General features: G+C 44.1%; 1 protein-coding gene across 2 annotated transcripts; it reads right to left on the bottom strand.

The window, feature by feature from the left end:
• Positions 1–775: 775 nt before the first annotated feature.
• Positions 776–24,061, bottom strand: col1a1a (collagen, type I, alpha 1a). 2 transcript variants are annotated; one of them, XM_044180669.1, is made up of 49 exons: positions 23,622–24,056; positions 21,446–21,634; positions 20,950–20,972; positions 20,473–20,508; positions 18,757–18,849; positions 16,942–17,010; positions 16,791–16,835; positions 15,882–15,935; positions 15,736–15,789; positions 15,583–15,636; positions 15,428–15,481; positions 15,276–15,329; positions 14,525–14,569; positions 14,353–14,406; positions 14,196–14,240; positions 13,914–13,967; positions 12,883–12,981; positions 12,597–12,641; positions 12,298–12,396; positions 11,930–11,983; positions 11,711–11,818; positions 10,731–10,784; positions 10,486–10,584; positions 10,340–10,393; positions 10,139–10,237; positions 9,944–9,997; positions 9,779–9,832; positions 9,498–9,605; positions 9,363–9,407; positions 8,515–8,613; positions 8,243–8,350; positions 7,758–7,919; positions 7,580–7,633; positions 7,364–7,471; positions 7,179–7,232; positions 6,889–6,942; positions 6,636–6,797; positions 6,240–6,347; positions 5,652–5,759; positions 5,455–5,508; positions 4,939–5,046; positions 4,722–4,775; positions 4,512–4,619; positions 4,362–4,415; positions 4,123–4,230; positions 3,713–3,992; positions 3,359–3,549; positions 2,780–3,022; positions 776–2,455 (listed from the first exon to the last, which is right to left on the bottom strand). In XM_044180669.1, the coding sequence occupies exons 1-49, from the start codon at positions 23,701–23,703 to the stop codon at positions 2,309–2,311; spliced, it is 4,341 nt and encodes a 1,446-aa protein (XP_044036604.1). In that variant the 5' UTR covers positions 23,704–24,056; the 3' UTR covers positions 776–2,308. The 2 variants fall into 2 exon arrangements, with proteins under 2 accessions (XP_044036604.1, XP_044036605.1); XM_044180670.1 differs by lacking the exons at positions 7,179–7,232; positions 7,364–7,471 and having other exon boundaries at positions 23,622–24,061.
• Positions 24,062–24,761: the final 700 nt, after the last annotated feature.

Genomic DNA, 24,761 nt, shown 5'->3' with positions numbered 1-24,761 from the left:
AGCCCCCAGTCCTGCTGCCTGAGCTGCGCAGATGGTCTGCCTTGCTGTGGAAACACTGGATTATTTGGGACAAATATCATTGTCATTATTGCTGGATTATCAGAGCTACGGCTGTTTTCTTGCTGGATTATAGATGTTCAAGATCTTCGTTTTCAAATTGGTTTTAATGGCCCAGATAAAACATCACCACCCTGCTGGGACTGCCTGACAACAACGAGTCTCCACCAACTGAGAGGTAGGCCACAGTTATTCCTCTTTTATGACACAGAGTGCATGCTGCCCAGATAACGGCTGCATTTTCAGACCACAGCTTGGAGCAAGATTGTAGGAGGCTGACATTTTTTGACTCATCACTCTGAGAAACAGTGAACTGAGATTGGAAATGTCACAGTGCTGCTTCCAAGTGCTTCCCAATCCATCCTTAGCTTTTAAGCAAACAAGGACCCCCAAAGCCAGGACAAAGACCTGATTTAGCTCCTAAACCAAAGTTAAGAATCTGCTACGGTCCAACAGACTATCCTCCTGTTTTGTCTGGCTTGCTGAGTTGCATCTTTTTCTCTTCATACACACTCACACACACTCTGTCTCAGTTAGGATCAGCCCTTCCAAGAGGTATAGATTGAACAAGAGAGAGCAAAAAAAAAAAAACAGTTCTGAGATTTGTCTTTAATCTTGTTTCCTCAATCAGTCACTGTACAACTGGTAAATAGGTAAAAAGCTGCTTTAATTCAAGTCCTGGGGGTAGTCAGCGAGTCAGTCAGGGAAATAGGCAGAATTCAATGTTAGACCACTTAACATGCTTTATTTCAGCATTCAAAATAATTAAAAACATCTCAATTTATTATACATATACAAAATAGGTACAGATCCTTGTGGTTTTTTTCCCCCATGGGTGTGTCTGTCTGCCTTCTCTCACAACCTCTTTGCTAATGGCTCTCGTTCTGTCAATTTTAAAAATCTCTGTTTGATTTTTTTGAGAAACCCTTTGCACAAGAAAACAAGAAACAAACTACAACAGATGTGTGGATGAAGGGGCTGAGAAGAATTTGGATAACAGAAAGGTGGAGTGGAGGTTCAAAACATAAAACCAAAAAGTGTGACAAAGAGAAGAGATGCGGATCCACTTTTCACTTGAGCTCAGAAACAGAGCTAGAGTTTGACTGCCAGCACTACCAAGGCTGGAAAAAGAAGAAGTCTGTCTCATTCTGGACAACAAGAATTAAAGCTGTTGTTTCATTTTAGCACCAAGAGGGCCCTGCCACGCCAGAGTGACCTTAACGCTACAGAACAGTATAGCCATACTGCACGGCCAGGAGACCTCAAAGAAAGAATAGCACCTTAGGTTTTCGCTGTTTCTGCTTCTGCTAGTGTCAGTAAACCTCGACTACCCCATCTACTGCCACAACTACTGCAGGCTTCACTTCAAAAACGCTGGGCCCTTTTTTTTTTTTTTTTTTTTTTTACAGCTGGTATTCCTTGCTTTTCTGAGGTAGCCATAGGATTTTTTTCTTTCAAAAAAGAGGTTTAAACCCATGTTTCTCTGCTGGTGGTTTTAATGTGACTTTTCTTTAAAAAAAAAAGGGTAAAGTTGAAAGGAACAAACAAGAATGCAACTACAACAACAAACAAATCACAACAGCTACAACATCAGCGGATGAGGAGGAGGGAGTTGTCAGTGTTGTCTGGGGTAGGTGAAGGGGGGGCAGAACAACAGAGACAAACATGGCTGTCAGTTTCACCGTTTATTCATCAACACCTGAAACGTGGTACAAAGCAATTGGGTTCTGTCTGTTGGGACTGTCCTTTCATTCCTCTCAACGCAGTGGTGTATAAAAATACAAAAGTCACCTGTGTGTTTCTGTTGGTTTCTGTAAACTCCAGAGAGGCCTGGTTTGGCTGGATGAAGAGGGGAAGTAAATTTTTACACTTTACAGAAGCATATATTATTTTCTTGTTGCCAGTGAAACAAAATGTCTTCTCTACAGGATCCTTGGTGTTGGTGATGGTAAAAAAAACAAAAAAAAAAAAACAAGAGTCAGAAACGAAAAAAGTAGTGGTCCCAAACACAACGATGCAGACTCCGCCACATCGCCACCATCTTGTTGAAGTGCAGGTTTTAGGCAAAGTGAACCATCGGAACAACAGCCGAATGGAAACTCGTAGAATCACGAGCGAGGGGTCGGATTTTTCAGAAAAATGGCATTAGAGAAATGTTTTGGTGGGTTTTTTTTTTAGAGAGAGATGACTGCTAGAAAAAATAAAACACACACACACGCACAACAACAATTTCAAGTCCAGATTTCTCTTTTTACAAGAAACAGACAGGTCCAACTTCAAGGCCGAACTCTTGGTCTGGAGCACCAACGTCCATAGGAGCGATATCAATGATGGGCAGGCGAGATGTTTTCGATGTCTTGTAGTCGATGACTGTCTTGCCCCATGTACCGGTGTGTGACTGGAGGGAGAGAAGAAGAAAGGAGAGTTAGGGTCAACATGCAAAATGGCTGCTGCATAGATAATACTAGAAATTTTCAAAATTTGAACTTTTGTTCAAAGCACATGAACTGCAAGACTAGCTACAGTAGCTAGCATGCATATTTGATGTCTGATGTGCTCCTTCATGTCTTTGCTATCTGACTCAAACCATCAGGGAGTGTATATGCCTGCTGAATTGTGACCTCCTTGCTACTGGTTATTCCTAACTCTGCAGGTTTAGCATTTGAAGCAAATATAGCTGTCAGTGAGACTAGGATGAGAATATCGACTAAAGTTTCCTCACCGTGCATCCATCCTCCAGTACACTGTAGGTGAAGCGGCTGTTGCCCTCGGCTCTGATCTCGATCTCGTTGGAGCCCTGGAGGAGCAGGGCCTTCTTGAGGTTGCCGGCGGTGGCGTCCATGTAGGCAACGCTGTTCTTGCAGTGGTAGGTGATGTTCTGGGATGCCTCGGTGGACATGAGACGCAGGAAGGTCAGCTGGATGTTGACATCCTCTGGCAGAGAGCCCTCGCTGCCGTACTCGAACTGTGTAGGAAAGACGAGGGGGGAGAAGTTACTGAGTGAACTGTGAGGGGAGAGGAAGGATAAGAAGTGGAGAGGTAAGATGGAGTTGAGGAATAGTTGAGAAAACAACGTGGAATTGAGATGAGAGGAGGGATAGAAGAAGGAGAAACTGAGAGGAAAGTTGACCTAAGAGAAGGCAGGTAGGGATGGATTTGGATGCTGAAAGTGAAGTTAGTGAATGGAACTGTAAAGAGGAGAAGGACAGGAGGAGGAGGTTAAAGAGAAACCAAAGAAACTGAGAAGAGGTGGTAGCAAAGAGTGAGGACGTGCTCCCTTTGATGGGTTTAGTGGGTTTACCTGGAAGCCGTCGCTCATAGCCTCGCCGAACCAGACGTGCTTCTTCTCCTTGATGTTCTTGCTGATGTACCAGTTCTTCTTTGTGACCTCGTGCTGAGTTGGGGATACGCAGGTCTCTCCGGTCTCCATGTTGCAGTAGACCTTGATGGCGTCCTGAGTGCAGCCCTGGTCAGGGTCAATCCAGTACTCGCCTGGAGAATAAGGAGTTCAGAGAGGAAAAGGTCAGAAAAGTCAGATATTTGTCTTCCAGGCAGAGTCTCCAATCCTAAATATGGCAAATTCCTTAATGCTGTCCTAATTGCTGCCTTCTACCATTATCCACTCATTCCACTTCCTCTTAAGGCCTTTACTCACCGCTCTTCCAGTCAGGGTGGCACATCTTGAGGTCACGGCAGGTTCTGGCGGGGTTCTTGCGTGTTCCGTCGGGACTGCGGATCTGCTCAATCTGCTGGCTCAGGCTCTTCAGGGTGCCGTCCACCTCCAGGTCGCGGTCACGGAGAACGTTAGCGTCATCAGCGCGGTACATGCGGAAGGGATCTGGGGCCTTCTCCTGAGGCTGGGAGATGAAGCCGAGCTCGAATCCGCCGCCAGGGGCACCTGGTGCTCCGGGGGGTCCAGGAGGTCCAGGAGGACCCTGAGAGATGAGAAGGGGAAGAGGAAGAAGAGTTCCTAGAAAATCACAACCTCAATATTCCCTCATTTAGGAGACACAAAGTAAATAGACAGATGAATGGATGAATAGTTAGACAGTTAGTTAGACTTACAGCAGGTCCCATCTCTCCAGAGCGTCCACGAGGTCCAGGAGGTCCAGTGGGTCCAGGGAGACCAGACATACCATCCTTACCAGGAGAACCAGCAGATCCAGAAGGGCCCTGAAAACAGCAAAAAGGGAAACCTTAAAGTCCCTCCATACACTCTGAGACATGGAAAACAGCAAATGATAAAATGCAGAATATGTACAACTGCTACAAGCACTTAAAGATTGTGTGGTGTGTTAACTCACTCTAGGTCCAGCGGGTCCAGCAGCACCAGCGGGTCCCTGCTCTCCAGAATGTCCCTATGGGTTCACAAACAAAAACATAAGTTAGAAAGTAATTGTGCATATCGTCTGTGTTGTTTGTATATGTGTAGGAGTAAGTGTAAAGTGACATACAGCAGGTCCAGGGGGTCCCTGCATGCCAGTGAATCCTCTGTGTCCCTTCATGCCTCTCTCTCCAGCCTCTCCAGTTTCTCCCTTGTCTCCACGAAGTCCAGGAGCTCCCTATTAAGAGGAAGAAGGGATGAAGGATGTTGTTTTGCTTTTCTCCGCAATCTGTTCCATCTCTTGTAGTGGTCTATTAATGATGCTGAGGTTGTTACTTACAGCAGGGCCACGAGGTCCAGCAGGGCCAGCAGAGCCAGCGGGGCCAGCAGGTCCCTGAAACATACAAAAATCAGTTTGATGTAGAGGCAGGTTGCAGTGAAAGATAATCTATGCTCTCACCTACAGTGGTTCTAGTATTAGTGGCTAATTTTCATTAACATGTTAGATATTTTCATAGAAAGACAATGACTAAACTGAAAAATGGATTGTCACTCACAGTCTCTCCACGGTCACCATTCTTTCCAGCGGGTCCGACGGGTCCGGGGGCACCAGAGGGTCCAGGGGCACCAGGGGCTCCAGAAGGACCGGTCTCTCCACGGTCTCCCTAAAACACAGACACAAAATAATTTTATTTCACTAGATTTAATATCTGTATTTTGTTATCATGGCCTGACCAGTCCTATGTTCAAGAAATTTAAAGGTCTGGCCACTGTCGAGGCTATAAAAAATGTAACAATAGTTGCAGGTGGTATAATGCTGCTCTCTGGTGGCCATATTGGAAGGTCATTAGCTCTGACAACAGCTGATGATGGTGTTTCCATCCATGGCAAGAGATTTTTTAGACATGGTTCTGATTTTGTGTGATAATGGCAGCTTTTCAGCTAGCATACTACGGTAGATGCTCAGCTAAGCATCACTGTATCTAGCAGAAGCCACTGTAGTTAGCATGTTGTTTGCTAAATGACCTTACAGGTTGCTTTAGCTATTAATTCTTTCTTTCATTTGGACTCACCTTGGGTCCAGCAGCTCCATCCCGACCAGCAGATCCCTCATTACCGGGAGTTCCCTAAAACGAAAAGACAAAGCAGGTTAACTAATTAGGAACCACCTACAGGGTTGACTTATATACACACACACACACACACACACACCAGAATACAAAAGGCAGACAGATAACCTTAGTGTACAGGTACGACTGTTTCTTCATACCTCACGTCCAGGCTCGCCAGGGGCTCCAGCCAGTCCAGGGGGTCCCATGGGTCCGGGAGGTCCACGCTCACCACTGGGACCACCAGGTCCCTGCTTTCCGGTCTCTCCCTGTGGGTGATGCAGCCACAGTCAGTCCAGTCATAATAACCTCAATTACTTTTCTAATTGATTGAAGCTTCTGGGCTTGCTCAGTGATGCAGGCGTTAAAGCAGCAAGACATGAAGTTACTAGATCGACTATTAGATTTAATTCATACTATTTAAAAATAACTTTAAAAGTTTGCTATTTACGGAATAACTTTAGAAACGTTGCTTCCTGCTTGCTGGAGGCCACACAGCATTGCAGCCAGGCGAGTTTTCGCTGGATTAGAGTTGAATCGTATTTCCCAATCATCCTCCAGTGGTTTTGTTTTCATCATCACAACCTCTAAAAGTGGTTTTTGATCACTTAATATTTCTGTATTTGGAGTTTGGTTCTAAACATCATATTGACTGGTTAAAGACATTTGGGTATTCTGGTTCCATCAGATCCACTGTGCAGTCTGTAGGTTTGTAGAGTAGAGTTTGTAGAGTAACAATAGGAACTTACAGAGGGTCCGGGCATGCCAGGGAAACCTCTCTCTCCTCTCTGTCCAGGCAGACCAACAATACCACGCTGTCCAGCAATACCCTGAGGTCCAGGCATACCAGAACTACCCTGCAGGGGGCGACAGAGAGAGACAAAGAGAACATGGTTATATATCAAGGTGTAAGGTAGCAAAAACTGACAGCAACCAACACCTAAACAAGGTCTGCATGTTGTCAGTGAAATTGTGGAGACATAATGAATTCAGTGCTACTTCTTAAAGAGGATAATTTAGCTGGTATCAAATCAGTTAATCTTTTGGCAACCAATCATTTGGTTCTGTGATAGATTGAGATAGAAGGAGCTCCTTTCATCAGTATTCCTGTTTGTTCTGAGGGTTTCGTGTTAAAGACAACTTACAGGAGCACCATCGGCACCAGGGCTACCCTTCTCTCCTGTAAGTCCTGGGGGTCCAGCAGCACCAATCTCACCAGGGCGACCAGCAGGTCCAGTCTCACCACGGTTTCCTTTGGGTCCCTCCTTGCCAGCTGGTCCAGCGGCTCCGGGAGGTCCAGGGTTGCCCTATGGGGGGAATACAACACTGCTGAAAACCATCCTGGAGGTTGAGCACTGCCACAGGAACAAGTGCTAATAACATTAGAGAAAGACTTACAGAGGGGCCGGGAGGTCCAACTCTGCCAGCAGCACCAGGGAAGCCAGTAGCACCCTAGGGAGACAGACAGAGCAGTCAGTGCAAACAATAAAAAAACAAAGATGAATCATAAGCAATGGGCTTTTTGTAATACAAATAAAACATCTGAATGACCGTGTTTTATAGTGGATTGTCTCTAGACTACTGCTTGTGATGCTCCTGATCTAGGAAGCTGAAGTCAAGCAGGTTGGCATTTAAGTAAATGTAATAGAGGAAGAGAAGGACAGAGTAGAAGAAGAGTAGGGACTTACAGGAGGTCCAGCGGGTCCGCGGGCTCCCTTAGCGCCAGTGTTTCCAACGGGACCCTGAAAGGACACAACATGTCAACATAGGAGAACCAGTATAAGGCAATGTAGCCATAGAGATTTCTGATGTTCACTCTAAATTATGGGATTTTCTGTACTATGATTAGGTGTGAATGTATGAGTTTACAAACCTGAGGTCCAGGAGCACCAGTTGGTCCAGCAGGGCCAGGGAGACCAGCATCTCCCTTAGCACCATTATCTCCAGCCTCTCCCTTAGCACCAGGCTGTCCATCAGCACCCTGTGGTGGAATGGTGGTGGATGGAGTGAGACAAATGATTTCTCAGTACCTTCTGTATCAAGCAAAAGAATAACAGTCGGTGAGAGAATTCATAAAGAAGTGACTTACAGGAGGTCCAGCGAATCCAGCAGGTCCAGGTGGTCCGGCCTCTCCACGCTCACCCTGAGGAAGAGGAGGAGAGTCAGCTAAGGATTTCAAGATTCAAGGGTCAATCAGCTAGGGAACATTGATCTGAAGCTTCATCTTCTGCTCCTGAGAACAGACAGACCAACAGAGAGGTACTTACAGGGCCTCCGCGGGCTCCAGAGGGTCCGACAGGTCCAGCGGCGCCAGGCTCTCCCTTGTCTCCTGTGGCTCCAGCAGGTCCAGGAAGTCCAATTGGTCCAGTCAAACCACGGGGACCATCCTTACCAGGAGCTCCATCAGTACCCTTTGCTCCTTGGTCACCCTGGGTTATTGGATGGAGAGGGAGAGTGAGGTATACAAGGGGTGATCATACATCAGATCCTGTAATATTGGGAGCATTCTGTAGGTGGCGCCACTGCTGGTTAGTAATTACTGTTAATAAAATGATGTAGAGTATGCCAGTGGTGTGATGGTGATGATATTCTTCATGCTGGAAATACTGGGATGCTACTGTGGATGGTGATGATGGCTTTAAACTGGTCAGACTCATCATAATGGAAGGCCTGATCAATGTTTTTGTTGCATTAGCACATTAGATTAGATGGAAATATTGGGAGTACTAGGAATACTGTTGTGGCAACTCACTCTGTCTCCCCTCAGTCCTGGAAGACCAGCGGCACCGCGCTCACCAGGCATTCCTTGCAGGCCAGGAGGACCCTGGGCTCCGGGAGTACCAGGGGCTCCAGCATCTCCCTAAGGAAGAGGGGAAGAAAAAGGATAAGGGCAAAGAAGAAGTTTCAGTCATATAGTAGAAAATGCTACCTGATCTCTATCTGTGTGCCATGTGGATACACAGCAAATCAATGAGAACTTCACAGGCCACCAAGTTTTTTCCTTTCATGTTTCCCGGGCTTTACCTTAGCACCATCGTTTCCAGCAGATCCGGGGGATCCACGGGCACCAGCGGGTCCAATAGGGCCAGGTGCACCACGCTCACCGGGGAATCCTCTGTCACCCTGAGGGGAAGGGGTGGCAGAGAGTTAGATAAGTTGAAGAGGAGGTGCAAGAGTGGTCTGACTGTGGATCACTTCTCTATAAGGTTGATGATATTCCCCAAAGGGAGGTTTCTAATGTGAGGTGAAAAGCTTTCATCCCAAAACACTATTTGTCTGTTTTAGAGATCTCAATACAGAAATTTTGAAACAGATTTGGTAAGCATGGATCTCGGTTTTTATAAAAGGCCCTTCCTCAGGTATTGATACTGGAGGTCATAAGCTATTTGTTTTGGTTTTTAGACAATGTAAGCTTAAAATTAGCCATGCTATCTGCATAGCTAACCGACATCCCCTTAGCATTAGCTTTTTACTAGCTAGCTTTAGCCTTTTAGCATTAACATCAATGTGTCTGCCAGATGAACCTGCAGGCTAGTTAGCAAGCTAACGGTTCACATTAACCGAGCGGACTCTTTTCATGCTCCAGCTTGGAGTGCTTTGGACTAAAAACAAGCACAAATGTGAAGCCAGTTCACTGTGTCACAGTAACCTATATTTGGAGCCAAAAATAGCTATTTGTACTGTTCACTTTAACTGAAAACATTACTGAATCAATTTCTAGCAACAACAACACTACTGCTTGTAGCCTGGTTGGTAAAGATTTGCTTACTGTAAACTAATATACAACTCTCCATTGATCCTTCATTAATGGATGCTGCTGGGAGCAGACTACTGAGTAATTGTGAATATGATGATGATGATGAGTGTCTTACTCTAGCTCCAGCAGGTCCTGTGGCTCCAGCCTCACCAGGCAGACCCTAGATAGACAGAGAGGCAATTCATGCGTTCATTTACGAGAAAGTATCAATTTGATCAGGTATCTAAGTCAATCATATCTCAGTCAGTACCTGCTCTCCGGGCTTTCCAGTCTCACCAACGGCACCCTGGGGTCCTGGAAGACCCTGGAATCCAGGACCTCCGGCAGGTCCCTGCTCTCCTCTCTCACCAGCAGGTCCCTGAGGATGAGCAAGAGAAGGACTGTTAGAGCTAACAGAAGTGACCAGAAGTAAGGCATTGTGTGGGTATGACACTTGTTGTAAGTAGCTGCATGTTTAGTTTTAAGTATTTTGTAGTGAGAGACCATCAGGTTAATGAACTGCAACTGAGTGTTATTGTGCATTTTACTTACAGCAGGTCCAGAGGGACCGGGAGCACCAACGTCACCGTCCTTTCCAGGGGCACCCTGGGTAGAAAGACAGCAGACTTTTAGACACACAGGTTCTAGCTTTTAAGCATTACAGAAAAACAGTAGAGTACAGGAGATTCAAAGAGTAGCATAGTGTAGACAACTTACAGCAGGGCCAGTGGGTCCCATTACTCCTCTCTCACCGGGCTTTCCAGCCTCACCCTACAGACAGGAGTAGAAAAGCACTATTACCAGAAATGTGGAGACCATTCTTAGTAGCCTACTTCTCAGTAACCCACTGACTAAAATATTCATAAACATATGCTCAAAGATACTGTGTAGCAGTTGAGACACATTACTCACAGCAGCTCCCTTGGGTCCGGGGAATCCCATGACTCCAGGCTGGCCTCTAGCTCCAACGGGGCCAGGGGGTCCGGGGCGGCCATCTTGTCCAGCGGCACCCTTGTAAGGAGGATTAATTGAGGATTTACTTAAATAAACACAAAATGTAGGTTTTTTTTGATAAGTTTAAGATCAAATTGATTATACTGAACATGAACTTACAGTAGGTCCCATCTTGCCATCAGGTCCAGGGCTGCCAGGGCTGCCAGTCATACCCTACAGGCAGAGGTCAGAGGTCAGACGAGGGCCTGTGCAATGAATACATTTTGTTGCTGACAATTATGTAGACAGGTAGTAGGGAATCTCACCTTAGCTCCAGGCAAACCAGGCTCACCACTGCGGCCAGGCTCACCAGTGGCACCTTTAGGTCCAACAACACCAGGGCCTCCACGCTCACCAGTGGCACCCTATGATGAGGGAGAAAGAGTAAAAAAAAAAGAAGTAGAAAGAAAGATTAGTTTAATTGAAACTGATCTGATGTATCTCAATGTTTGTAAGTGAAATGGAAGGACATATCAAAGGTCAGCCTCAAATGTGTGTGTATGTTACTCACTTTGGGTCCAGCAGAGCCATCAGAACCAGGGAAACCACGACCACCAGGGGCACCCTGTAGAGAGAATCAAGCACATCTTGCTTAGCTCTATGACCAAAAGCCAACACTGTCACATCTAGACAGGGATGGCCTATTGCCTGTCCTTTACCATGAAGTCAGTCCATGCCAACACTATGATGTATGCTCAGGTGTATTCTGGAGAGAAATTCAAATTCCACTCTACATGAGTTAAATATAACTGTATAATACAACTATTTGCAAATTTAATTTTTTTTAAATAGTTACAAAATAACCGAAATGCCATAAGATTGCCAAAAACACTTTGAGGCATGATGCATTGTGGGACAGATCAGAAAGACTCAAGAAGCAGGTGTCACCTGTGACATGACCACCCCCATGAAACTCTACAACCACAAGTGTAGAGCTACTGTGTGTTCAAATTCTATTCTCTAATGTTTCAACCCTTTTTTGTCCATCCATCATGCACAATATGTCTTCTATGTTTCCAAATATCTGGAAATGATGCTCTGTTCCTGCATGTAGAGTTCTACTTTTTCTGGCCTGCAAGGGGCACCAGAGAGTTTGTTTACATGATCCCGATGAGCGAAAAGGATGTCTGCATCATTTGCGGCCTACGCTATCTACTGTGTGCGTAGGTAATATTTTGACCTTTCCCCTCATTTGGATTCCTAGCAGGGAAGAATATTTAATCATATTTGCACTGACAGTCAAAGTCAAATTTAAAACTATATCTGCTAAGTCTGTAGCTGCACAAAAAAATATTAAAAACTGACAGTTAAAGGTGGCATAGCTGCCTTAAAATGGTAATTTAAGCAGATATTAATAATTTAAATAGATAACATTCTATAAAAGGGACTTCAAGCTATTTTTGTCTATCGCTTTCACTCCTCGTTACACTTAATCTTATAGAATATTACAGTATACAGTATAATAATGTGAAAATTAGGTAAGATGCATACTCGCTCTCCAGGAGCTCCACGGGCTCCTGCAACACCAGGCTCTCCTCTGGATCCTCTCTTGCCCTCCTCACCAGAAGGTCCTGGGGGTCCTTGAACTCCTGGAGCACCCTGGAGAACACACACACACACACAAAAATGGCATATGAGACCGAATGTGTATTCATACATGTGTGTATACAGAGCTACGCTCCATGCTGACTGTGGTCAACTTTAACTTACAGCCTCTCCCTTGGCACCAGATTCTCCCTTGGCTCCTGGGGCACCAACCTCGCCCTGAGGGAAACAAGCACATTAGCAAACATAAACAAACAAAACTAAAAAAAACAATTCAACAACTAATGTCAGTCATCTAAAACAAACAAACGCGTGACAAATTAACAATAACTGGGACAGATCAACAACAAATAAATAAATAAAAATCAAAAGAAAACAAAAACCAAAAATCTAAGCAGCAACAAAAAAAACAACACAAACAGCTGTCAACAACAAACAAAACACTGAAGTCCATACTTTTACTTTTAAATCACGTCCATTACAGGGGACAGATTTCAGAAAATTTTGGTTAGTTCTGAGAGAGCTTTACTCACAGTGTTACCCTTGGGTCCGGGGGCACCAGCAGCACCTTGAGGTCCGGGGGGTCCACGGGGTCCGGGGAAACCGGGAGCTCCAGCAACTCCAGCAGCACCCTGCAGGGGGCAGCACACAGCAACAACACAGTCACATCACGCTGTACTGCCAGTAATGAGTCTCTGTGGCTGCGGTAACTGTGAAACATCAGCCTCGGCTGCTTTGTTAGTGCCTTGCTCAACCTTGTGAGCCAGGACTCAGGGATTCAAGACCTCAACCCTGACATGCGTATAAAGCAAATGTGTTGAGAGATACTCACAGGGGTTCCCTTAGGCCCGGCGGCTCCATCAGCTCCGGGGTTTCCCTGAGAGGAGAAAGGAGGGAAGAGATTGTTATTAACAAATCCAAAGGAAAGAAGGTTCTTTTGAATGATGTAGTTGCCATTACATCATCACAGAGGAGCAGCAAGTGAGGAAGTTTTGCTTTCGCTGACAATTATTTTGTCTTAACTTAAAAAATGTCTGGGACAAAAACAATTCCTCTGTGGTTGTGATCTCATCTAGGACCTGAACAGTTGGTCATAGAAGGTTATTGTTTGTACTTACAGAAGGTCCGGCGGGGCCAGCAGGTCCGGGGTTACCAGGCTCACCACGAGCTCCAGCGGGGCCCTCGGATCCACGAGCACCCTGAGGTCCGGCGTCACCCTGGGTAGAGGGGAAACAAAGAACAGGATCCAATCAGGTAATTGTGTTCAAACCAACAGCGAGGCTGTGATCCGTTATGATTGAAGGCTTGTAGAGGGATGAAAAATGGGAAAATGGGACAACAGAGGAGAGTATTTTATGGGGTCAGACTGTGTTCAATTTGCCAGCTCTCAAAATGCCACTCAAAAAGGCTCCGGGACCCAATCTCTGCACAAAGCAGCCATCAATGAACCAAAACTAAAGCTGTGTCCCAATTCCACAGTACACAGTACAGTAATATTATACAGTTTTGCTATATACTTATATCTTCATATAATATACAGCTTTTGCAATTGATATACAAGAAATTAAACGCAACAAACACAAAGTAACTGTTTTATTTTGGAAGAGTTAATACTTTGTGTCTTCAGAGAGCTGTCTCCGCACTGACAAAACTTTTCCTGCAGTTTCTCCAGATGTGAGCAACTCTTCCATTTCCTTTGCTGCTTTGTGGGCTACTGTAGGCCACAACAGTGTCCATCAACAGCACACTGAATTAGCAAATTTAATATACATAACGTGGGCAGTTCTGTCACTTTTCACACACTACTACATACCCCAAACTTGCTAAGACTTAGTATGTAGTATGGAATTGGGACACGGCACAGAATGTCTGTGCAGCTTGGATGACCTTTTATGACCGCCACCCCATGTGACCGCCTACACATATGTTAAGAGAAATGCAAAGCACTGCAAAGTCAGATCAGTAACGTTCTAATGACCACTACAATCTCTCTTGAGCAGAGAAGAGGTGAGGAGAGGCGTGTGCAAAATGAAATGCGTGGTGTTATTTTGGATGGTGAAAGCTGTGGAAGACTAAGGAAGATGTTGAAGATGAAGGCCATTTAAAAAATGGAGGTTGTTGGTGTGGATCATGTTGGGAATAGTTGTACCTTGGCTCCAGGGCCACCAGGGAATCCAGGAGGACCAGCGGGGCCAGTGGGACCCTGAGAGGAAACAATAAGACAAAGAGATTCAGCCAAACATATCAGATGCATCCAGCCAGTGCCACCACAGCTAATACAGAAAAAAATGTTTTGATTTTATAGCAGAAAAATACAAACTTTAAGTTAATGCATTTTACAAAACTCAGGAACAATTTATACCTTTACAGAAATTTGAATTTAGGAAATGAATTTAACCTTAATTTAACCTTTAGAGAATGAAAGACTTACAGGAGGTCCAGCAGCACCAGCAGCACCATCGTTACCACGAGCTCCCTGCAGCACATAGACAACCATGATTGGTGGATCTGTTCATTGATTGACTGATTGATTGGTTACAGTAGTTGTATGTGTGTGTGTGTGTGTGTGTGTGTGTGTGTGGACTCACAGCAGCTCCAGAAGCACCAGTGCGGCCTCTCTCACCAGGCAGACCACGAGGTCCCTGAGCCAGAGAAAGAGAAAGTCACTGAGCTGTACGCTTTAAAATGCCATCAACTGGAAGGGAGGGAAAATCAAAGATGGCAACGGCCTTGCAGAGATGGGGGACGTGTTTTACTCACCATAGCACCAGGGGTTCCATTCTCACCAGGGGCTCCAGCCTCTCCCTAAACATACATTAACACACAAGCAGGTGAGGCGATGAGAATGATAGAAACTGGGGCATCATTTGTCAATATTAATTTAACTAGCCAACATGGCTGCCACTAGCCAATAAGTAGTAGCCAGTTTAGTAGTCCGTTTACTTGTCATAAGGAGTAATAGTCATCTTGGCTTGAGCTTGAATACTACACATTTATAACAGAAACCCTATATTACAAACTGGGTCAGTGGAGTTTGAAAGACATGGGCATTTACCAGGCAGGTCTGAAGAAAATAATACTATTGGTTGCATTATGGGAAATGTAGGAGCCAGTTTAAGTCAGGATATCTCAGCTTCTGCAGGTTACATTTTTACCATTCTTTTAAAAATGTGTCTTTGTGAGTCCCCTAACTTTATGGAACTGCGATTCTACTCACTAAAGTACCACTTTAATACTATGACTAGTACTTCTACTACAAGTTGTAGTGCTGCTATTACTATCACCATTGCAGTTATTACATCTACTACTTCAGTTACTACTCCCATTGTTAGTGCTGCTACTATTTTAAGTACTACTAGCATTACTACTGCTGCTATTTGTACTATTAGTACTCCTTTTACTGCTGCTTCTATTATAGTACCACAGAACACCCACTAGGGTGTTCAGAATTTACATTTTTCTACACTGATACAGAGCGTGGAAGAGCGAGATAACAAAGAGGGACAGTCACCTTGGGACCAGCGGGGCCAGAGTCTCCCTTAGCACCATCCAGACCACTGAATCCCTACAGAGAAAGAGAGACATTCAGATGAAGTCCACAGTTAGGAGATGCTATATTGTTGATTTGTAGTTTGTTGAGGGGAGATGTAAGCTCTGACTCACTCTGTGTCCCTTGATGCCGGGCAGACCAGGGGTTCCTGGGAAACCACGAGCTCCCTGAGAGAAAGATAAGAAATAGGAGACAAAATTTATTATCACAGCTCTAGTTTTGTTTTTGACATCTCATCATTAACAATTACACTGCCATGGCAACTTACCTGTGGGCCGGAAGGTCCACGCTCACCACCGCGACCAGGTTTGCCAGACTCACCCTGAGAGACAGAGAGAAGGGGATGAACGAATGGAGAAAGTCATTCTTTAATCTAAAATGAGGTATAGCTGGTGAATACGGGCAGATCCAGTCGACTTACATCCTCTCCATTCTTTCCAGGGGGGCCGGCGGGGCCACGGGGACCCATGGGACCCTGTTTAGAAAGACACACACAAGGTGAGAATGGCGACAGACTACCGAGGTGCAATGTAGGTGAGTATTTGTTTCTGTGTTTCTAATACTTACAGCAGATCCGGCCTCACCAGGCTCACCAGGGGGGCCAGTGAATCCCTGAGGTCCCTGTAGGGGGAGACACACATACACACCATCACTACTACACTTACACCACCAGTACCATACAAATATGTTGACAACACTCTGCACACTATTAGATGTACATTCACCCTGTCAAATTATTGTAATAATATATGTTTGTTTCATGGCTGCTGCCAGCTCACTTGGGTGGGATTTTAAATGCAGTTGTGATGAGAATAACCAAACACTATATCTCTCTTTACATGGCAGGACTCTCTTTCCGTGACCTGTTATGTAAATCATTTGTGTACATTTGGAGTGAGTTCTGGCCAGCTTCAGCTCCACTCACAGACACTCGGTCCAGATTTCTTGGATTTTATTGATTACTGTGGCGACTCTCAGAATCTCAAAGCTAACCCACTAGCTTAAATGTTTGAATGGTCCTTCCTGGTGCTGACAATTCATATTTTATGTTGGCTAATGCAAGCAAGACAGAAGGCCGAGTGAATGTTCACCTCGCTTCATTTGGGCAAATCTGACCGCTGTGTTTATTTGCCCCAAACAACCATCGTACCAACCGTACAGCCGTTAGCTGTAAGCTCGTTAAGCTAGTTGTATATTTTTAAGTTCCTTTAGACAAAAATGTACTATTCTTTTTAACTGATTCCGCTAAAATAATAATCACGGATATAATCAGATTAGAAAAGATACTGTTACAGTGTTAGTGTACTTTTCATTAGGAAATTAACTCTAGTACAGTCCAGGAAAGGAGTGCGATAGAGTTTGGCACTGGCTTCATGCCAACTGGGCACTGAGGAGAGGGTAGTGATATCATGATGAGATATGAAGTACACGTGTTGAAACATTTTGTGTTGAGGAAGGAGGAAGTGGTGTACTTACGCTGGGACCAGGAGATCCAGGGGGTCCACGTGGTCCCATTGGGCCCTGTCAATCCAACAGAGGCAAGGTCAGATTCTGCATCACCATGACTGACAGTGAAATGATAGTGTGTGTGTGTTTGTGTGTGTGTGTGTGTGTGTGTGTGTCCTACCATGGGTCCAGGCACAAGCATGGCAGGGGATTTATCATCATAGCCACCAGACATCTGAGGGGAGAAGTTCTGGAAAAAAGAAACAGAGCTATAAATATTCCAGTCCATCTTATCATCATGTGTGCATATAGTATGAAAATGTCAGTTAGGTTTAAACTTTCCATGACAGGAATAAAATGTTTTTTCTTTGTTGTTTTGTCCCTGGGTATTTTAAACAATACATTTTCGTAACAATAATATAATATAATATAATATATCCATCCAAATATGATATTAGATTTTGGGGCATCCCAGTCAAAGCATCTTCTATTATGGCTCAATCAAATTCTGAAAATAAATGCAGAGGCAACCTCAAGCAAAACATGTCCGTTCAAATTACATAACGTAGTTTGCTCTGCTCCAGGTTGTTTCTGACAACTCTGTCAACCATATCCCAGTTTGGTTCCCTTCACTTCTCTGTCAGCCGGGATCAACCCACGACCTTTGACCTCATCACTCGTACTGTTGGTGATGTGGGATTCGTTGAGCTCAGTGAAGTCTCTTTGGATGCTACTGCTGTTATTTGACCACAGAAGTCACTTTGTGGCACACAAGCACACTGCAGTAGATGGAGAATATGCAATGTGTGTATGTGAGGTAAATCTAGACTAACGCTGGCTTTAGAGTCTCTGTTAGCTTAGTGTGGTCAGTTAGAATGGCAGTCTGTTGTTGATATGTTGTGGTCAGTTAGGATTGAAGTCAATTTTACATTAAAATGCTAAATTACAGTCAGAGTCTATAGAAATATTGCTTTAGTATGCTAATTTAGGATGGAAGTCAATGGTAAACTGAATCACAACAAGCTACATTAGATTGTGAAACTATTAGCTATATATGGTAAAGTAGTGTGTCAATGTCAAAAGCATGGTAAATTAGATTGGGATATGTCGTGTTAGCTTAGCCTAGGGAATTAGCATGTGAGTCAATGATAAATTCTACATGAGAATGCAAAATTAGCCTGGGAATGTCTCTGACAATGAGAGTCATTGGGAATGCTAGTTTAGTATACTAAATTAGGATGGAAGTTTATGGTTAACTGAATCATACAAAGTTAGACTGTGAGTCTTTGGGAATGTTAGCTTAGCATGCTCAGATGTAATAAAAGAAGTCTATGGGCATAACTGATCGATTCTATACATTCTTAGCATGGTAAATCTATCCATTCTACAATAAACTAATCAACTAATGGGTCAGTTTGGAACATCTCTGCTTCCCTGCTCTAAGCATCTCCCCTAATGAATTTCTGACCCTGTGTTCCCAGACTGAAAGCCAAACTCCAAGTCGGAGTCAGTCATTTTAAGCCACAATTGGATTCTGTGAGAGACCATCAAGTCGATGAAACGATAAAAGTTTTAGCTGTTAAAGTGGAGTTCAGTTTCCCATCTCTGAAGCTGCGTTTACACCCAGGATGCTCTTATTGGTTTATACTGGTCCATTTTCATGCAAAAAAACAACACAAAGACGTTTGGAAATCTGTCGCTTTTCTAACAGAAGCACTGAGGTGTGAGAATACAATCCAACAAACTACAGGAAACAAAAGGAATTAGGAAGAATGCTTGGTTTTGGTTCTTAATTTGTCTGACCACCCCAGGAGAAGAAGTTGTAGTCACTGACATTAGCAGACTAGCTATGATGCAACACCTCCGTCCAGTTAATGAGCTACATGCATGAGTCATGTGACTTTTGTTTCCAGCCATGGACAGCTTAGAACTGGCCAATTGGGACCTAAACCAGTCAAATACAGAAATACAAAAAATAAATAAATCCACAACTTACTCCACCGAGGCCAGGGGGTCCAGGGGGGCCGGGAGGTCCAGGCAGACCAGGCTGGCCGGGAATACCATCGTTACCAGGGGGACCAGGAAGACCCTGCAGATGGGGGGAAAAGAGAGAGAAAGAAGGGGTCAGACTCAAGACTCAGAATAAGAGGGTCACCTGGAGGGCTCTCATGCTAACACATAGACAAAGAGAAGAAAACCCAACATCCACCCCAGTCACATGACTGCCTTTACTCTTGTTACATCATCAGAACAGATCCTATGTGTGTCTTCACAGGCTCACTTTCTCCCTATAGTGATGAAAGCAGCATAAAACCTGGAGGAGATGCAGTTTACTCCCCTACGAGACTGACCATGTGACCAACCAGGAATGGACTGGTAGTGGTCATGTGACATGTGACATCAGGAAACAGGAACTGGGTAAGAACAGTCATTGACCCTTTTGTAGGAAACTACTCGTTCTGTAGTTAATTACATCATCATCACAAGCTCAAAATAAATGATAAAATGTAAATAAATTCTACATTATAAATAATCATTAATGAAAACTCATAATTATTTAAATGATTATAAGTACCCTCCCCAGCTCAGCTGTAGGTGAGCTGACCTGCCAAAATAAAATTTCCAAAGTGTTTTCAGATCCAACATGTCAGCTGACCAAAGATGTCTCAGCAGCTGGCTGAATCATGACAAAAATTAAATTAAATGATCAAATGAAGATCTGTAAAAAATACATAACATGAGATTCCTTCAATTTAGATAAAAGTGGCATCACCACTTCAAAAGCAATCCCAAACACAGCTGAGGGAGATTATTCCATAAATCACATAAAGACAACTTAACTTTTTGAGAATATAGTCAATTTTGTTGACATAAATATTAATAATTGGAGTTTTCTGTGTGAAAAATTAAGTCCTCATACTTAAATTGCTTAAATAAATAAATAAAAAAATCCCTTCCTCACAGTTTCTAACTTTCCTTCAACCAAGCAACGATTCCACTTCCTGTCCTGCTCCAAACTGCTTCACCCTCAGTCTGCATGTTTCACCCTGACCTCAGCATGTTTTCGGTCACCGGTCATTTCACTGCTCTCAGTCAGTGATGAACCCTGTCACAGTGATTTCTAGAAACAAGAGATATTGACTCAATTCAGAAGTGGTACCCTCCAGTTAAGGTTTAAGGAACTATACGTACAACTAACTTTTGTATTTCTTTTTTCTGCATTTAAAATCTAAGTTTCACCTCATTACGTGTATCTGATGGCTGTAGTTACTTTGCAGGACAAAAATTTTAATGGAAAATCTATCATTAAAAATGATGCTAAAGTATGACAAATTGCCAGTAAGTAGTTAGACGTGATGCCATTTGGACCAGCTACAGTTTATACAGTAGTCCATCAATAATTTGAGTGCTCTTACTTTTCACACTCTGTTTTATTTCTAACACTTCTTTACGATTAAATAGGTAAGATTTTGAATGCTGGACTGGGCTAAAGGACCCGAGTCCTGTTTCCACATGTGCCCGAATTAAAACACATGTAAACACATCACGTTTTTTTTTTGTTTTTTTTGTCAGTATAGCTGTTTTAACTCCATCATGAACACACAGGAATCTGCTCAGAGTGCCAGACTGTGAACGCACCACGTGGCCCTCAGGTGACCAGAAATCAAAAAATTGATCAGTGAATCATAGAAGGAAGAGAGTGTGAGCCTACCCTGTCTCCCTTGGGTCCACGCTCTCCCTTGGGTCCCTGTGAGCAAAGAAAAAAAACAAAACAGTATCTCAGTGTTTGATTAGCTAAATTATGTAATTGATATATCAGAATATGATTAATGATGTATCTGATCTAATCAATAAAGTGATTCATTACTGATAAAGATCAATCAATTAACTGTATCTGATCTTGTAGACCAATAAACAATATCTGTAGATTCAGTTAAAGTATTATCATCTTACACCTGATTATTACGTGTCCTAATCATACATCCATCAATGATCAATAATCAATATTACAATCAATAGTTCCATCAAACCGATTAAGTCTCTTTATTTCCCTGAATTATATTGTTGGTGTTAAGATGATCATGGTGAAGATACTGTATATGAAGGGCATTCGATAGCAGTGATTGATACAAACAATTTATTACTATCATTTGAATGATTGATGATCAGTGAAATAATCAATATTTACCTCAACCTGAGGCTCCTGGAAGCCTGCAGAGAAAGGAGACACAGATGTAAAGTTGGATTATGAAAGAAAACACACACACAAAAAAAAGATCTTACAAAAGTCTTCAGAGCATAGATTATAGACATGAAATCCTCAAAAGGAACCGTGAAATCATGAATTTAGCAGAAGAGGCAGACTTCCTTACATCAGGAGGAAAATGTGTATCTGATGCTGGGGCGTGTGTGTGTGTGTGTGTGTGTGTGTGTGTGTGTGTTGGTGGTGATGGGGGCAGACAATGTGTTTAGTCATGCTGGAGCCAGCCAAATGTGTGAGGGAAGGTGTGAGAGACGGATGAGCAAGACCGGAAGTGTTTGAATGTTTTGGATTTGCCCTTTTTGTAAGGAAACAAAGAAAATAAGACAAATGAAAGAACGAAAGAAAGAAAAGTGAATGCAGGCGACATTTGCGATAATTATCTAAGTAAAAAAGAAAGAAAGAAGAGATAGAGATATAATACCGTCGTCGGGGCAGATGGGGCAGCACTCGTCATGGGGGATGACGGGGTTGGGGCAGTCTACGTCCTCGCAGATGACCTCATCGCACATCACCGTGCCGCTGTCGCACACACAGATCTGGCATGGCTCTGGCTTCCACACATCCCGGTCCGCAAAGACCTGGCCGTCCAGGGTGCAGCTTCCGCCCGTGCCTGAGGGGGGCGACACACAGAGAGACAGGTGAGATACCTGAACACACGCGCGCGCGCACACACACGCGCGCGCACACACACGCACATGTTGATATAAATCAAAATATAATTTTTATATACTCTGTGTTTATCAGCATTAAAATACCCTAATTTAGAAATGTTCAGCTTTCATTTTAATGGTGTTTTAACCATTTTGATTATTTCCTTAAATACCTATATGAATGAATTAAAAAGTAGAAAATAATAATAATGTATCGTTTTTATATATTTCACGACAGTTGTGATCTATACAGGCCTATACAGAAAAAAAATAAATAAATAAACCCCATCAAGCCGGAGTGTTGGGAAAGATCTGGACAGGAACTGGGGGCCCCAGAATCGGACCAGAAAGAGGACAGGCTGAGGTGACGGAGAGGGCAACCGACGTGCTGCGTCTGCTGCAGGGCACATCATTACGCACGGAAAAGACGCAAACGTGTCTCCGAGTGACTTCATTTCCCTTTTAACAACAATTAAAAACTGAACGTCCCTCTGCTCTAACTCAAAGTCACATTTTCCGACCTGAGCTACATCTCTGCTGCGAACATAAACCCAAACCGGGGCTCCGTTTAGGGCTCGTAAACCTCCCAGCGTGCCAAAGCGCTGAGCTCACAGCGAAACGCAGCAGCGCTGCAGACTGTCGGCTTGGCAGCAGCTGGTGGAAACACCGTCCGCATGTGTTTGCAATTAGAGGAAACAAAAAAAAAAGAAGTGGAAAGAAGAAGAAGAAGAAGAGGAGGAGGAGGAGGGGGGGAGGGAGGAGGAGGAGGAGGAGGGGGGAGGAGGCGGTGTGGGGGACGTGGCGGCCAGATGTGTCTGAAGGTGCGGAGAGAAGCCTCTGGGTGGCGCTGTGACACCGTTCAGAGGGTCAGACCACATCTGCTTCAGATAGACAGGCAGGCAGACAGCTGGGTCCTTTCCAGACAAGAGGAACATCTGGAAAAATTGATTTCAGCTCCTTGGTTCTTGCTTCCAGAGCTGAGCTTACTTTCTTTGTCTTCTCATGGAAGGAAAAAGTTGGTGTCTAAACACCACCAGAGGCCTTTGTCTGAGCTTTTGCGAGCCCTGTTACAGAGCTTAAAGAGGAAGCTTGCTCAGGCTGTAGAGGTCAGATGTTTCCAGCAGACAAGACTACGCCTGCTCACCTCCTACTCTCTCCCTCTCTCTCTTTTCTCTCTGTGTGACTCTCTCTCGCTCACCTGGCCAACTCAACACTCTGAATTACTCTGCCACATCAATCAGGCCTGTGGAAAGCTTTTCCTATCTGCCCCGTGTCTTCTGGATGCGGGGAAATCTTCGCTGCTGATGCAGAGGCCATTTATATTTCCTCCTCCAGTCTTACATCCAAAACTGTAGAGTTTACCACCTTTTCAGGCTGGGATCAACCTTTGGGAGGCGGGGGTGTAGGCAGTGTAGTTAAGGGTGTCAAATTGATAAAATGCCATGGGAGGATCAGGCTTTTCAAGTCAGAAAGAAAGCTGATGTTCTTCTGAAAATACTCCAGCTTTTATGGGTTCAAATGTGATAAAAACATGCATTTCTGCTAATCTCTGTTAGAGACCCTCGCCTGGAGGAAAGCCTGGGAGACCTGCAGCAACTCGCTCTGCATACATGGGAGAGGTGGGGGGTAGAGAGACAGACAACACAAGGGGAGGGGGAGAGAGAGGCCTTCTTGAGATGCCCAATGCATTACGTACACCCTGTACTGTTTAAACCGCAAGCTGCACAAGCTTATCTATCTGTCTAGCTATCTAAGTGGAGACAAAAGAGCACCAAAGTTCTTATTTCTAGTTCAAACTTTTTCACTTCTTCTCTTCTCTGTCTAAGATCTCAGCAGCCGTCCGCCCACGTAGAGAAAATCCACTTTCAAAAACCAGTTAAAAAAAAAAAAAAAAAAAATTTAAAAATTAAGGGATGAGAAGCTCCAGTAAACAGTGATGAAACTTACGGTCGTCCTCGCCCTGCGCTCTAACCAGGAGCACCGCTGCGCTGAGCAGCAGCGCCAGCCGCAAATCCACAAAGCTGAACATGTCTAGATGCCACTAGACATGTAGACTCTTTGAGGCAAGAGAGGAAAAAAGTTGGGGGTGTTTTCTCTTTCTGCTACACTCCACTCATACACGGGTGTTTGGGGCAGGGTCCGCTCGTCTGTTCACAGTCCTCCTGACCCCAGCAGAAAACTCCCTACTGCCTACACTCACTTTCCACCAGGGTTTTTATATGGAAGCCTGAAGAACTGGGAGGTGCTGGGGACTGGACCGACTGGGGACGCACCCTCATTACCCAGCTGCTGCCGCTCACGTTTAGGGAAGACAAGAATGGACCCCTCCTTCAAAGACAGGAAAAAACAGAAGAAAAGAGAGAAAAGAAGAAGAAAAAGCAGCACGTCCCTCCTTCCATAATTCCACAGCAGAAGGGTTGGAGTTTGGATCAGAGGAGGAAGGGGGGGCTGAGCAGGAAGAAACCTGATCCTGAAGAGCATCGGAGGGTCGGAGGAAGATCTCCTCCTCCAGCAGCCACGGGTTTAATCCAGATTTTATTTCTGGTTCTGGTCTACTTCCTTTGATTTCAGTTGAATTTTAGACAGCTTGTGGTAGTCTGGCTTCAGTTTTAGGTTTTCAGAGCAGTTCTAGTTCTAGTTAAGGTTTAGCTCACATTCTAATGTCTCGGAACATTCCAGTTTTGGTGTGTTGTAGTTTTGGTTTTTAAAATTAGTCTTGGATGTAGATCTGTCATAGTTGTTTTCGTTTTCCTAAGTGTTTTTATGGTTTTAGCTGTCAGACTGTTAACGTGTGCTGCAGACTAAGAAGTGTTTGGTTTAGTTTGAGGTTTAGCTTAGCCTGTATTTTTGTTTCTGTTGCTACTTGAGTTTTGATCCGTGTGGAAGTTTGACCTCATTGTTTGCATTGTTCACATGACTTTAAATGAACTTCTTTCATGTTTAGGATTGTCATCATGTTAGAAACTTTTGCACCAAAACTAAAACTAAAGATACCTGTAATAAGAACTTGTTTGCACAGCTTCAGTTTGTGAAATTTCTTCTCCCTCAGACAGAAAAATGGACACTATATTGACAAACCCATTTATT

The sequence above is a fragment of the Siniperca chuatsi genome, linkage group LG21 (assembly GCF_020085105.1).
Source record: "Siniperca chuatsi isolate FFG_IHB_CAS linkage group LG21, ASM2008510v1, whole genome shotgun sequence".
NCBI lineage: Eukaryota > Metazoa > Chordata > Actinopteri > Centrarchiformes > Sinipercidae > Siniperca > Siniperca chuatsi.
The sequence above is the reverse complement of the archived record's forward strand: the minus strand, read 5'-3'. Positions and strand labels throughout refer to the sequence as shown.